This window comes from Zea mays, chromosome 1, assembly GCF_902167145.1.
Source record: "Zea mays cultivar B73 chromosome 1, Zm-B73-REFERENCE-NAM-5.0, whole genome shotgun sequence".
Lineage (NCBI taxonomy): Eukaryota > Viridiplantae > Streptophyta > Magnoliopsida > Poales > Poaceae > Zea > Zea mays.
The window spans coordinates 129,184,711-129,200,839 of NC_050096.1; the positions used below are offsets into that span (position 1 = coordinate 129,184,711).

General features: G+C 44.3%; 1 protein-coding gene across 1 annotated transcript; it reads right to left on the reverse strand.

The window, feature by feature from the left end:
* Positions 1–10,663: 10,663 nt before the first annotated feature.
* On the reverse strand, positions 10,664–14,891 carry LOC103644909 (putative clathrin assembly protein At2g25430). The gene is made up of 5 exons (XM_020542221.1): positions 14,394–14,891; positions 13,574–14,329; positions 12,573–12,662; positions 12,421–12,505; positions 10,664–10,791 (listed from the first exon to the last, which is right to left on the reverse strand). The coding sequence occupies exons 1-5, from the start codon at positions 14,889–14,891 to the stop codon at positions 10,664–10,666; spliced, it is 1,557 nt and encodes a 518-aa protein (XP_020397810.1).
* Positions 14,892–16,129: the final 1,238 nt, after the last annotated feature.

Consider the following 16,129-nt stretch of genomic DNA (forward strand, 5'->3'; position numbering starts at 1 on the left):
CCTGTCACACCCGGTTTTAAGGGACAAAGTCGGGTGCATCTCATACATGCGCCAAAGAAGACAACATATATAATAACAGAGTGTATAGAGATAAATTTGACAATAATAAGAGTATTTATTATATAGCGGAAGTCTTACCAAATAAAAGATAAACATAAAAGGATCTAAAATCCATCCTTGGCGCCAGAAAGTCAACTGGGAGACACCACCTAGATCGAATCGAACTCCTCGTTGTGTGGCTCCTCTTGAACCACATGTACTTCTCTTGTGGGGGGTGTGAGACAACAAGGGTGAGCTCACACATGTTCATCGCTCAACAAGTTGTGGAGAATAATGTGCATGAACTCACAAAAGGTGGGAGTCCATGTGAAGTGTAAGGCTGATCAACAAAATAAAGGTTGAAGCTGAGCATTGCTTTTATAAGTTGGTCAAAATTTTATTAGCAGTTACTAAGTGTAAGTAAATACCAAACCATAATAAAAATAATAGAACAAAATTAATAAATAATCCCATGCAAATGCAAATAACAAATTGAATTTAAGTTTCATATTTAATCATGCGAGAGTCCTGAGCTGCTCATGATCGTGAGCTCGGCTAGTATACCAGTTTTACACTCTGCAGAGGTTGTACCCTGTACCCAGAAGTCATGTTACCCATCTGCCAATGGGTCATGAATCCCTTACACCTCTACCAAGGAAGTGAGGCAGGGTAACACTACGAGGCATTTACAAAGTTCCACTAGCTTCCGAAAACCCGCTACAGTTTATGGGAAGAGCACTTGCAAGAATCCCTCGTCTGACCGCCATCGCAGCAAAATCAACCGAGAACCTTCCTCCATGCAACTCCCCTACTGCCCTTGCCCCTTTCGGGTAAGGTAGTCTTCCACTAGCTTTCCTAATTAGTCAGCCAAGGGCGTCCCATTCCACCCTTGTGTGGCACGTGTTTCTCAAGTTAAGCTCCATGTTCCAATTAAAAATATAATGATCTTGACATGAACACAAATAAAATAACAGAATAATTGGAACATGGACATAATGTGATATTAATCCCAAAACTATATAGAGCAATAGCAAAAACTACCCAAATGATTCAGGGGTAAACAAGGTAAAAGATAATCAGACTAGGGTGACCTATTGGGTCCCATCAGAATTAAACCAATGCATTGAATAGTGATAATAAAGAACGTTATTGGGTAAACAAAAGTGATCAAGGGCACAACTTGCCTGGCACTTGAGATTCTAGGTACCAAGATGATTCTTCAGATCCTCGTAACCTTGCGCTAGTTGTAGCAATACAAACAAACATGGTATAGATAAAATTAACATCACACCAAACATAAGTACAAACTGAATAAGAATGATCTACGTGAAGCTACGAGATCGCGGGATCGAGAATTACTAAGATCGAAGTTATGATTAAGGAGTTATGATTTTATGGAAGATCTATGTGATTAAAATATTAAACCATATTATGAATTTGTTAACATAAATCATATGAGAGGTTATTCTATAAATAATTATCTCAACTTTAATCTAAGTTATGAATGGACCATAGATCATATCCTAGTAGATTATAATGATAAGGAGATTAACAAGACTAACCAACATAGGTTAAATAAACTCTAATTATAAAAGAATGAAGCATGGTACAATAAGTGTTGTTATTGCATAGTAAATATTTATACGGGACTAACGCAACTTTAACGGATCAAATCGGAGTTAAAACGGAGGAGTTATGAATTTCCTAAGGTTTTATGTATTTGATATAAGATTATTTAGGAAATAAATTTTACTACCATTTTCATGTTAAAACAGTGGTACTAGATGATAAACAATAAACTTAAAAAATTATAGAAACTAGAATGGACTCATTTGGACTTAATATGAGTTTTCTAGGATTTAAATAAGTTCTAGCAATTATTTTTGCACTAAAAAGTATTTTCCAAAGGATTTTACCTATTTTTCCAGTTCCCTGGACGGCGCACCAAATATTGGAAAGGTCAGGGGCTAACACAGAAAATCCCCCAGACACAGTCAACTGGCGCATAGATGGCGGATTGGTTTCAGCAAAGGCAAGGGGTTCTTTTGAAAGACGGCCAGGCCGAAGGGGTACACTAGGATGCGAGCCGTTGGATCAGCAGTATGCGGTGTGGATCAGGGCGCGCGCTATGTGCATCGCACTCAATCGTAGCCGTAGGGTCAAGGGTTAACGCCTCGGATTTTAAACTGCTAGGCTCGCTCACAAGCGCCAGATTCCGATCGGATGGTCCAAAACAAAGGTGGTCGAACCGGTACGCAGGCACAATCCTAACCGCTGATCTATTATTCAACGGCCCGAGGTCATCTTCAACCTCGCCCTACTACAGCTCTCTCTCTCACTCGTCTGTGCCCGGATGGCCACGTAGGGGCCGAGAAATTTGCTGTTTTGCCACTCTTAAATTTGGCTGCCTGTTATTATGCCATCCCGTGTCTATGACTGGTGGGACCGTCTGTGTCTATGATTTGTGGGTCCGATGGCATACTGGCGAAGCCCACAAATGATAATGGCAAAATTGCCAATGGCTGGGCCCCATCACGCCGGCGACTTCGTCGTTAAATCCCGACCGCAGCAATGGTGAGTTAATCACAACAGAAAGATGAGCGACACACAATCTGTGAAAGCGCGACTAGAGAGAGAGAGGACTCAACACAGGGATGTCGCGCCGAGACCCGCCCACAGCGTGAGGCGTATCCGCGGCGGCGCACACGCATCGTAGCAGTAGCCGGAGCCCGAGACGACCCTTCTCCAATCGGACGCCATTACCAGCTTCAACCTCCATGGCGAACCTCCGCACGTCATCGAGGTCGGGGCGGTGGCCTAATTTCCCCCGATTCCCGATTTGGCCAACAGCAGCGCCGCTCCAAACTCCAGCTTCGCCCGGCCATGGTGGTTTGCAGTGCTGCCCATGCAGAGGGCCAAGTCACAACGGACGAAAGGAAGGGGGTCACCTTATATGGGCAGGCACCGGTCAAGTAAACGACCATGGCTGAGCTCGGCGGAAATCCAGCGAGCGCGACCGAATTCCCGGATTCTATTGCAATATGGTGGGGAGGAAAAACCCGCTGACGAGGTGGCCCCACAACACAGAGGCGATCGTGCGGTGTGCGGCTGGGACGCTGGCTTCGGGCCCCGGTCATGAGCGGCGATGAGGTGGGAGACTGGGCGATGGGACCCGCGCTGGCGGTGAAAGTGGCAAAGCTGGGCCCATGCGCGGCTGGGTGGTTTCTTCTTCTTTTTTATTCCTTTTATCATTTCTATTCCAAATTCTAAATCATCTTCAAACCCTTATTTCGAATTTCAAAGTTTAAACATCAATTAGGGTGCATAACTCAGAATTTCATCATGAAATGCAAGGGTTTTATTGGATTTATATTAAAATTTGTTCAACCACTTGCTTCAAATATAAACCACATACAGCTATTTTGTTTATTTATTTTGTTTATTTATGTCAAATAAGTCATTTATTTGAATGTATACTAAACTTAAGGATTTATCCGAAGTTTAATATTCAATGCTTATTTATAGGAAGATGTTTGGATAATATTTTTAGTAGGATTTCTTTAGTAAAACATCTTAAAATGTTAATTATATAGTTCATGAGAGGAACACTTCTCATCTTATCGTCATTTATTATTTATTTGTTTTGGTAATTTGGCTAGTTTACTTCCTTTCCATTGAACATTCAAAAGCATGAGGAATTCAAAAGGTTTCAAAATTCCCTAAAGCACAATCTTAAATTTATTTTCTTATTGTATTTTTTAACCAATTTTGGGTCTTACAAATCCTACCCCCTTAACAGAAATCTCGTCCTCGAGATTTGTAAGAAAAGGGTGTATAACCATATTGTCTCAACACATATGCACAAACAAAAATCTCGGCATGATGCATAATTTATTAGCAACACATGGTGTCAATTAGACCTTATTATTCCTCCTAAAACAGTATCATACTAACTACTAACTAAAGTAACACTTAGATCTTACAAATAGTAGTAATTTATATATATATGTTTATGTAGCTTGCTGGAGCCGATGGTGGTGGTGGAGGTAGTAGGCGTTGTTGTTGTTGTCTTTCCAACTGTGATTGCCTTATTTCTCGACGTATTTCCAGCCGGTCCTGACGTATTTCCTCGCATTCTTGTCTTATCTGATTTTGCAATTCGATAACCATGTTTGCCATTTGTTGTATTACCATCATTTGGGTGGCAACCACTTGATTGATTCCAACTTGTGGAGGATCTGGAGGATTCATTTCTGTTTGCTATTGTTTAATAATCTTTCCTTCCTGGTATTGACCATCGAAGTTAGACACATACAGTAAAAATAGTTTTGCAAGGCAGAACGAATAGGCTAGTAGCTGGTTATGAATTGAAGATTCTTTGACATGGCTTAATCTATTGTTTCATCTCAAGCTTGGTGTACTAGTTGTATAAGGTGAATATCCAAGGTTAAAACAGAATTTGTCAAGATGAGATAAACTATATGGTGTAGGTCAAAAACTTGTTTGACATTTGGTGGGGACAGATAGACTATGCCATTCATCATGACTCCATGGGTTGGGTTAGCTCTTAGTTGAGTTGATCTAATGTGCTAAGTTAACACCTGGCTAGAAGGGTCCAAGTACCACTAATCTGTTTAAGCAGACCACATTGGATTAGATCACACTAGATTCCATAATCCTATTTAAGAATATCATTTAGTTAAGCATATCAAGCTGACTTTATATTTATGAAATTCCAGTATATATTTTTTTTATCTCAGTGGAACTTCCAATTAGTATATTTTTTAATTTTATACACCCAAAATTCTTCATGCCATTAGTAGGTGTAGCATAGAAACAAGGGTACAACAGGCTTTTAGCTATTGGGTGAATGTAGAGAAGATTTGGGGTAAAAGAAAGTTAAGTAAGGAAGCCTTTTATTCCGTGTGGTGGATTTTGATTCATCGGAAGATCTGTTTCTACTCATATCCCTCATTGTCGAGGTTAACCTTCTTCTTGGGTCTGTTTTAGGGACCATCGATCGTGGTGTTAGATGCCATTATCCAAGTTGGGATAACAATTGCGGGTACATGGGGTAGGTAGGTTGAACAGAGTTTTACTTTGCTTTTGGGATAAATGGGTCGAGCAACCTATAACACAGGCTAGGTCGTGATTTCATGGACGAGTTGGTCTATGACACCAATTCAGATTTAAAACCCATTTATAGGATTATGGTTTAGTTAATACTTGTAACATAGATTAGACCATATTAAATTAGGTAGGGTCTAGATTATATTGGATATAACTGGAATAAACTTAGTTTAAGTTAGATAAAATTACCAGGGTAGAATATGTATTATTAATATGTGTTAGGATCCTTTGAGATAGGATGAATTGAAAGGGAAATAGGGTCAAACCTTTTCCTAAATAATTTTGGTGGTTGAATTTCCCAACACAAATAATTGGACTAACTAGTTTGCTCTAGATTATAAGTTCTATAGGTGCCAAAGGTTCAACACAAACCAATAAAAAGGTCCAAGATAGGGTTCAAAAGAAAGGAGCAAAAGAAACCGAAGGCTACCCTGGTCTGGCGTACCGGACTGTCCAGTGCACCAGGGTGGATCAACTCGAACTCGCCACCTTCGGGTTTCTGGAAAAGCCACTTCGCTATAATTCACCGGACTGTCCAGTGTGCCACCGGACTGTCCAGTGTGCCAGCGGAGCAACAGCTACAGCGCAACGGTCGACTCCAACGGAAACCTGAAAAGCACTACAGTGCGCGGACAGTTCGCGCAGAAGTCAGAGCAGTGCCAGAAGGCGCACCGGACAGTGAACAGTGACTGTCCGGTGCACCACCGGACTGTCCAGTGGCCCAGGCTATCAGAGCTCCAACGGTCGAACCCTAATGGTTGGGTGACGTGGCTGGCGCACCGGACTGTCCTGTGTGCCCATCGACAGCAGCCCAACCCCAACGGTTGGTTTGGTGGTTGGGGCTATAAATACCCCAACCACCACCACTTCTGTGACACCCCAGGTGTCTATTTCGCGTTATGTAGGGAGATTTATCCTAGTCTCGGGTGCTCAGTAAAAATTTCTATTTCTCGATCGTGTCTATCTCTGTCTATCAGGCTTTCTCATGGAAGTTCACCAAATTCGGAGTTATTCGATCGCGAGAATCAACCAATTTTGGAGCCTGTTAAAACTTTTAATTCTCGGAACGAATGCAGACTCGAAGATCATTCTCGAATTATAAATCTCATCTGAAGCTCATTAGATCAAACTCTCGATGGCTGTTATTTGATCTGAGCCCGAGTCCGATTCCTCGACCTTCGATCTATGTCCGACTATTTTATCCGGATCCGTACTCGTAAATGGAATACTCAGTATGTCGTCCTCTAATTAATTCTTATCCAACTCAGCTTAATACCTCTATGTCCAATCTGATTTCAAAAATCAACTTCAGCGACGATTTTTAAATGTCACGGTTTGTCTCTTTCAATCATAAATTCGAAAGCCGGCCATATCTCAAGACGATTTTATTTTCGAATCATGCGCGAGGAGTTATTTCCGAACGAATTCAAATCAGACCCCCGACCGAGTTAATCGCCCGGTCTTTCGAAATCTATTTCGCTCTGTTCTCCGTAGAGACGAATTCCGCATGAGCGTTTGTATTCCAGGAAATAATTAGCGATCTGATAATCCATGTTTAATCAAAACACCATAAAATAAAATGGAAATAAATTAGCGCGGCCCGATTTAGCATTTTGGGTCAGCCCAACCCAGCCCAATAGGCCCACTAAGAAACCCTAACCCTACCTCATGCCTATAAATAGGAGCCCTCTCTCCTTGCACTTGGGATATTTTGCACTCCCACCCCTATTGTTTTTCCAGCCGCCACCAGCAGCCTTCTTCTCCCCCACGCGGTCCTTCTCTCTGTTTCCTGTACGTGCGCAGGGGCAGAAGCTCCATGGCCGCCAAGCTCCCTCCACGACGCCCTCTCTTCCAGCCGGCTCCCCCTTCCTCCTTTCCCCTTCTTACCCAGGGCCGCCGAGCTCCTCCCATGGTGTCCTCTGCCTTTCTTCTTCCCTACTTTATGAGGACATGGATGTGTTTCCCTCTGAGATACCCCCTGGATTACCACCTGAGTTGCCTCCAGATTTTCGGGTTAGTTCCACCTTTAACATTTTAGATTTGAAACCATATATGAGTGACGAAGATGAGATCGAGTCGAGGATGACTCCAATTCAAGAGGAGCAGGATGATGAGGACATCACTTCTATACATACAATGAATGGACCGATAACACGATCGCGTGCACGACAGCTAAATCTCCAGGTACGTTCTACCCTAGTCAATTGTGTTTCAGAGCTTACGCTTGGGGCCATGAATGTTTTGATGATTAGGAACTTTGGAGAGGACCGGCAAGGACTTAGGAAAGACCTAGGTGTTGAGGAGGAGCAGCAAGGGCGCCACAACAGGAAGGAGATCAAGTCCGACTCGGCTGCGACTCCATCTCGGGTTCCAGGACCAGTCTACACTAAAATGGACGCCCAATATGCATCCGGACTCCGATTGTGACGGACTTGATATGGTTGGAAAGATAAGGAGATTATCTAACCAACCCAACTGGTTCCACCCTAAAATTCATCCGGAGTCAACGGGAATCGTCGAAACAAGTCAGAGTTCAGATTCTATTTTGGTGCTGTGATACCGACTGTTGGGCCGTTGGCCCGTGTATCGCGTCGGAGCCCATTAGGGGCGAGTCCAGGGGTCACGCACACCCTAATACTCTATTTATTCAGCATCCGCCGTCACATTAGGGTTGGGTTTTGCTTAAGTTTAGATCTGTCGAGAACAGTCACCGTAGATCGGTTTGTGAGACCCCAACTTGTGAGCTTAATCATTCATCCGCAATATTATAGATTGTGTTCTTTCTTGTTCTTGCTTGTGTCTTCGATTCGTAGGCAAGGATTAGCCTTCATGGCGAGGTCAATCGCGCAGCGCACGGTTGATAACCAGAGGAGAAGTGGTGATGTGATTGCGGGGTTCTAGTCGTGTTGATTGGAAGCCGGATCGTCTGTGTGACATTTCCACCAAATCGATAGTTATCTTCACCTGACGGAAGATCGGGCACCCCCGTTTCTATCAAGTGGTGTCAATGAAGGCATCATGCACTGACTTGTGGACCGTCTTCTCCATTTGCTCCTTCAGGAGCTTGTTGTTTGCCTCAAGATCTTGGGGGCTAACACATTCATCGAAATCTATAGGGATCCTTGCTTCCTCGTCGTCGCCTGCCATCGAAACACAAAAACAGGAAACAAACGGTGACAGTTATCCCTAATAATCTCACTACACGCTCCTCTCAGGTGGAACACAGGAACACACTCTAATGTATATTACCAAGCTCTTACAAGTTCTGACGAAATACAAGCAAAGGATGGTACAATCGGAGGCTGGTTCGTGATACTTACCAAGAGTTAGTGACATCGCGATTGCAAGGTCACAGCTGTATTGATCAGAAGAAAGTATGTGGAGCTTGGGAGGCCAAAAACTAATATCAAGGAATAGCAAAAATCGAGTGCAGATTAGCGAAGTTCAATAAGTGTCCAAATCAAAAGTCACAATTGTTGGCTAAGACGTGTCCTATCGAAGCACAACAAGATAAAAGTAACAAACTAGCAGAATGGCAGTTCTGTAAATAGCGCAGATTTTTCAGCACTAGTAGAAATCAAAGGCGCGTTTCCAAAGGAGTACCAGCAAACGAGCTCGAAATATTCTGAATTTTTATCACTGATCCAAAATCAAAAAATATGGAGGAACACAAAATTTCACTTGAAACAGAGTTGTATTGTGGCCTAGAGAAAATCACAAAGGATCTCTAAAATTCTTAAAAACACTTAAACAATTTTTTAATTATCTTCCCGATTTTTTGATTTTTTTGACCGAACCTTGGGTCACCACAGAATGGAGTCAGGAATCTGCTATAAAAATTTGAGCTCAAACGGAGCACCGAGCGAAAAGTTATGCCCGTTCTATGGAAGGTACCTCAAGTTATGATTTTCAAGGGCACAAATTGGTAGGAACCGTAGCGGCGGCTATAGAACATAGGGTCACAAACCTCCCTGGTATAAGCAATAGGTAAGCGCTAGATGATGAAACAAGGAGGGGCTGCAATGCAATGTGGCTTGCAACCTAATCTAGAGCTAGCGTGACGAGAATTCACACAAGGGGGCTAGCGAGGGCAAATCGAGTAATGTGGTGTCTCGACTTGTAATCTGGGTAAGGTGGATGGGATAGCGGCGGAAACAAACAACAGTGATGGAGAACTATGATTACGACACGACCTAAACCAGCAACAAGACTCGACACGGACACAAATTCAATAAAGCAATCTGAAACGAAATTGCAAGGCTAAACAGTGTTATAGGACAACGGATTTTTTTGTATGGCAATTATCTGGAGTTATAGAATGAAAAACCTAAACTAAACTAGGGTAAGCCTGACGGTAATACCTGAGTCTTTGAATACCACTTGATAGGAACGGGGGTGCCCGATCTTTCGTCAGGTGAAGATAACTATCGATTTGGTGGAGATGTCACACAGACGATCCGGCTTCCAATCAACACGACTAGAACCCCGCAATCGCAGCACCACTTCTCCTCTGGTTATCAACCGTGCGCTGCGCGATTGACCTCGCCACGAAGGCTAATCCTTGCCTGCGAATCGAAGACACAAGCACGAACAAGAAAGAACACAATCTAGAATATTGCAAATGAATGATTAAGCTCACAAGTTGGGGTCTCACAAACCGATCTACGACGACTGTTCTCGACAGATCTAAACTTAAGCAAAACCCAACCCTAATGTGATGGCGACTTCTAAATAAATAGAGTATTAGGGCGTGCGTGACCCCTGGACTCGCCCCTAATGGGCTCCGACGCGATACATGGGCCAACGGCCCAACAGACGGTGTCGCAACACCAAAACAGAATCTGAACTCTGACTTGTTTCGACGATTCCCGTTGACTCCGGACGAATTTTAGGGTGGAACCAGTTGGGTTGGTTAGATAATCTCCTTATCTTTCCAACCACATCAAGTACGTCGCAATCGGAGTCCGGATGCATCTTGGGCGTCCATTTTAGTGCAGATGGGTCCTGGAACCCGAGATGGAGTCGCAGCCGAGTCGGACTTGATCTCCTTCCTGTTGTGGCACCCTTGCTCCTCCTCCTCAACATCTAGGCCTTTCCCAAGTCCTTGCTGGTCCTCTCCAAAGTTCTTAATCATCAAAACATTCATGGCCCCAAGCGTAAGCTCTGAAACACAATTGACTAGGGTAGAACGTACCTGGAGATTTAGCTGTCGGGCACGCGATCGTGTTATCGGTCCATTCATTGTATGTATAGAAGTGATGTCCTCATCACTGCTTCACTGCAGCAAGGCCACCAGCAGGCTCCCTACTCCACGCGCCCGTAGCCATGGTGTCCTTCACTCCCCTGCTGTTTTCCTCCCATGGCCGACCAGCAGCTCGACGCCCCTCTCCTGCTCGGCCACATCGGCGCGCAGGGGGCACGACACTCTCTAGCTTGCCCATGGTCGCGGCTAGGGTCGATGGCCGACCTCCCTCCCCCTGCTGTTTCCTGTGCCCTATTTTTTTCCATGGACAGCAGCAGGAGCAATGCCGCCTAGGCCCCTGCTCCTCCCCTCTTCCCCACAGAACAGCAGCCGCAGCGAGCCGCCGTCGTCCATGGAGAGCAACCTCTCACTACAGGAAACTGGTTAAAGAACATGGGTGAAAAACCGTCGAACTTAATGTAATAAGCCGTCAAACTTACCGTAAGAACGTGGGTTTACCAACGAATATAGCCGACGACGATTTTTGGACGAACTTAGAGAAGTAAGTTCGACGGCCCCATCGAACTTAAGGTTAAGAACATGGGTACCGTCGAACTTAAGGTTAAGAACGTCGGTACCGTCGAACTTAACATTAAGAACGTGCGTTTTTAAGTTCGACGGGGGCCGTCGAATTTTTTCCCATAAGTTCGACGGCACCCACGTTCTTAACCTTAAGTTCGACGGGGCCACGTGGTCGTCGAACTTATGTGTCCTGCGGACGTCTGCGCGGACTGCACAATAAGTTCGACGGTACCCAGGTTCTTAACCCTGCATGGGTCTGCGCGGACTGCATAATAAGTTCGACGGTACCCACGTTCTTAAGGTTAAGAACGTGGGTACCCATGTTCTTAACTCTTTTTTCAGAAAAAAATAAAAAATACAAAAATGAAAAATTAGAGACACAAAATATCACATGCAACACAATATATCACATACAATACAAATTTCAAACACATTGATATATGTTCATATCACAAATTCACACAAGTCCAAATATATAAGTTCGCAAATTCACATAAGTCCAAATACATAAGTTCACAAATTCACACAAGTTCACATCCATAGTTCACAAGTTCAAACACACAAGTTCAAACATTAGCTCTGTCGCTCTCGATCAGGACATCGGATTGTTGTTCGTAGCTCCACCACTAGAATTGAGACATCTGTCCGCAAAGTCAACGTGAAGGGGGAGAAGTCACTTGATGGGAGCCGGAATCCTACAAAATAAACCAAAATTCTCATAAATACACAACTAGCATTAAATCACATGCATGTACACAAAGATATAGGAAAGCATGATAAACACAAAATGTGGCTTCCATATTTGTGCATGAACATGAACATGAGAGTGAAAACATACTTCATTTCAAGACGCAAGACCGTGCTATTTAAAATGATGCATCGTGCAAAGGATCCGCGATGTTAACTGTCCAAGAAACTACTTTGGAAATTCAGACTTAGACGCTATTCCAAATCTGAAAATTCACAATTCAGCCACCTAACAGTCCAAAGGATGTCACAACAAAACAGCTCTCACAACACTAAATTCTAGATTCACTAAAGCATGTTCAGGTTAGTTTACCTGACAGAATTCAGAATTTAGTGTTGAACTGAGCACCAAAATAACCTGACAGAGAGTTACTCTACCAACACCTTAGCTTAAAACTTCCTAGATCAGCCACAAAAGATCTCCAAAACAGCTCACAACACTAAATTGCAGATTCAGTCATTATTCACAATCTGAAATTTTCAGCACGCTGTAATATGTTGTACAATATCCAGACTTGCAAGTGTGTCCACTACGAGCTTGATCAAACGCCAGATGTACAAGCAGTAGTGGAGTAGTCCCAAAAAAAAGTCCAATTTGTAGCAAATAAAAGTAGCAAGCAGCATGAATCAGGAACGTACCGCTGGTGATGGAAGTGGCTGTGTTGGCCATAGGGGGCGTCCCCAAGTCCCCATTGGATGTGTAGGATATCCCCATGGTGGTGGCGGCCAATATCCCATACCTGGTTGTGGAGGAAGAATCTGTCCTCTAGGGGGCATCGACCACTGTATGTCCATCTGTGGGTTTCCTTGTCCGGTCTCAGAACCCTATAACCAAATAAAACGATGCATGATTATAATTGTAAATGAAAGTAAATATACTACAAAACTATACCTGTGTTTCATTAGTGTTTGGGGTCTGTCCAGATTGTGACGGACGGGTGAACTGGGGTCCCATTTGAGATCCCATCTGAGCACTATACATCTGCAAATACAATAAGCGTGAGTTTTATTTTAAACTAATGTATATATAGAGTTTATACTAAACAACTGAATTCTGAATCCGATGGAAAACATAAAGTGCATTGGAACGTGTAGGATTAGAGTGGTTGATAGATACAGAAGAAAGATAGAGCTAAAAAGCACTCGCGCCACCATAGTATGTATGTTCATATCACAAGACTTCATTAATCAAGACAAGAACTAACCAAATCTAGTTACCCACACAAAAGAGACTCCAAGCAATCATTTTAATATTTGCTGATTTTTGGACAGCAGGACAGCATCTACTTGTTTAGCTCATAACTCAAAAGATACGCATCCAAAAATAGTAAACTATGACTTTGTAGAAAGCTTATAAAGTCCTCTATAACTTTTGTATTATCATCATAACAAGATTCGACCTTTAGAAAGGTCAAACAGTGCTAAACGTAAATTCTGTCCAGATTTGGACAGAATTCGACTACTCACTATCCGAACAGTATTCTGAACAAGTTTCTGCATTATCCGAAAGACATTGAAGATAATATTCTGAACAAGTTTCTGCATATTATCTACTTCTCTTTGCAGATTAACATGAAAGGTCTTGATGGGATCCAAGGACCAATATATGTTGGGACTGGTTATGTTTTCAGAAGACATGCTTTGTATGGTTATGATGCCCCAACTGCAACAAAACCTCCTAGCAAGACATGTAACTGCTGGCCAAAGTCATGCTGCTTGTGTTGTGGATCGAAAAGAAAATGTTCCAAAGCTAAGAACAAACAAGAACATCAAAAGAAAGTGAAATGCAGGAATGCGTCCAAGCAGGTTTCATTTAATTATCTATTCTACTGTTATATTAAATTTTAAGTTCTATTTTATCCTATGATAAGAGATATTAAAGAGAGTGACAACAATGAAATGCATCTTAAGCAGCAGCGGGTCCATACCACCTGACATTGCTGGCTTCTGCATGGACAAGTTGCTTGCTGTCTCTACGAGGGCAAGCTCCCAATCAGCCTTCCCAGGTTCAGCTGCAGGATTCTGCCATGCCGAAGTCACCTCGTTGCCACCATTTGAAGGGAAAGCCTCCCATGAACCATTGTTTCCACTAGCAGCGGGTGGCCCTTGGAAGAGTGCTAGAGCAAGCCTATTACCTTGCTCATCTGCACTAACAGTATGTTCTCTAAGATCCACCAAGTCACCCTGTGGTTGTGGGGGTGGCTCTGGCTTCACCTCTTCCTCCACCTTCATAGGTTCAGGCTCCTTATAATCTTCTGGTGCTGGAAGCGCCTTGATGCTGTTCATATCCGGCTCAGGTTCTTCCTTAACAGGCTCAGGTTCAGGCTCCCGTGGTGGGCTCTTAGGCCTCTTTGCCCGGTCCCTCATGAACTTTTCTAGCGTCTCCAGCAACTTATCAGTGACATGCTGCACCTCTGGGTACTCAGATGACCTTGCAACTCCACTATCTTTGCACCATGCATAGAATGCAGAGAGCTCATCAATCTGCTTTGCAGCACTAGCATATGCCTCAAAAGCCTTCACGCACTCCGCATACTCCATGTCAAAGAACCTGTCCAGCAGCACCGCCAGCACCTCGCAGATATCAGAGTAGAGCTGGAAGCTTTCTCTCACAATCTGATACAGCGCAACCAGCACCAACCTGCTTTGCTTTGCGCCACCAGTGGGGCGGCAAGCAAGGAACCTATCAAGCAGCTATTGTAGGTGGTCAAGCAAGGAACCTGTCAAGGAACCCCTGCTTGCGCTCATGGAGGAAGAACTCGAGGCGCTGGTCAAGGTAGAGCGCATAGGTGCGCACAAAGGCAGAGTGATCCCACGATCCAGAGTGCGCCTCGTCCCAAAAATCGGAGAGGTTCAGCAGGCGGGTACCCCGCCGTGTGCCATGGAGGAGCTCGCGGTGGAAGGACGAGTCACCATCGACAAGGAGGCGGTGCACGAGCATGAGCGACTTGAGCGCGACCACATAGTCGCGGGTCCGGGAGAGCCTGCGGGAGCACCCTACCACGGCAGCAGCAACGTGGGCGTGGGATCCGGACGTAAGGTGGAGGATCTTGCGGATGTGGCGCTCCCCGGCCGGTTCGTCGTCGTGGCTGGTGGCCTTGACGATGAGCACGTCCAGATCGGGCGCGATGTTGCTAGTGACCTTGGCGGTGGCGCGGTGAGCTTTGCCTGTGGGGCAGCTAGCCGAGGAAGGGATTTGGGGCGGCGGCATCGCAGTGCTGTGCAGGCGGGGTCGGTGTTCGGCGGCCGGTGCTGTGGCGGCGGCGCGGTGGGCGGGAAAGGGCTGGTGAGAGAGAGCTGGTGAGAGAGAGGCTCAGGGCGGCGCGGATTAGGGATTTAGGTGTTTTGGGTTAAGTTCGACGGGGTTCAGTTGGCCCATGAACTTAAATTAAGAACGTGGGTACCCACGTTTCTAATGAGTTAAGTTTGACGGTTTTGGCTAGGGCTCACGAACTTAATTTAAGAACGTGGGTACCCACGTTTTTAACTACACCCACGAACTTAACTCATGTAAGAACGTCGGTACCCACGTTCTTAGTTTTACCCACGAACATTTATCAGTTTTTTGTAGTGTCTCCCCTCGTCGTGTGACATCGCTCTCGTGCTCGCTGCGCAGCCCATTCCGGACGCCGTCGAAACCCGTGGTGAGATTCCTCGCTGCCCTTACTGCTGTCATATTTTTTTGTGCGCAGTAAAACTGTTGAACCACTGAGTGATGTTAATCGCAGCTAGACGTTGCCGCGGCGCCTCGCGCGATGCATGTTTCGGTGAAGCCCCTAAACCGTGGACGCATGTGCAACCCGAATCCGAGTTTGACAGGTTGATGGATTTATGATTTACTATTGATGTGATTCGATTGATGGCATGCATACAAATATGGTGTATATTGATGTTGAATATGTGTGACTGTGATGGTTCATTTACGTGTCGTGAGGGTGGTTCACAGAAGTATTAATTGGTTGTTAAAAACACTTCGTCATAAAGTAGTGTGTTAGTTGTGGTAAATTTAATAAAGCGTAAAGCATGCTTGGTAATTTCCGCAGTCGGCTAAGATGTTCGTCTAGGTTAAAAATAATTTATGTATTCAACGTGGTGTGTTTGGATGTGACAAGTAGATTGGAAGGGTGGGGTTTGTCGAAGCACTGTGATATCGAATGTGTATATCGAAGTGCATTGTAGTGGTAATTGTGTTAAGTTAATCGGTAGTGTCTCGAGTGCACGCCACAATATGGTTGTATGCGAGACAGAGTTATGCGCATGATGGGTTTAGTAAAAATCCATCAGTGTCACTGGTGTTAAGTTGAGGTTTAGTTGTGCGTGGAAAGTAATAATATGTTTAATACTTAGAACTCTTAGTCAATGGTAGAAATTGTCTCGGCTTAAGTATAGGGGTGGTGACATGCCAAGGTAGTCATCATTTCCTCTATGTTTATCAGTCGAGTCGAGTCG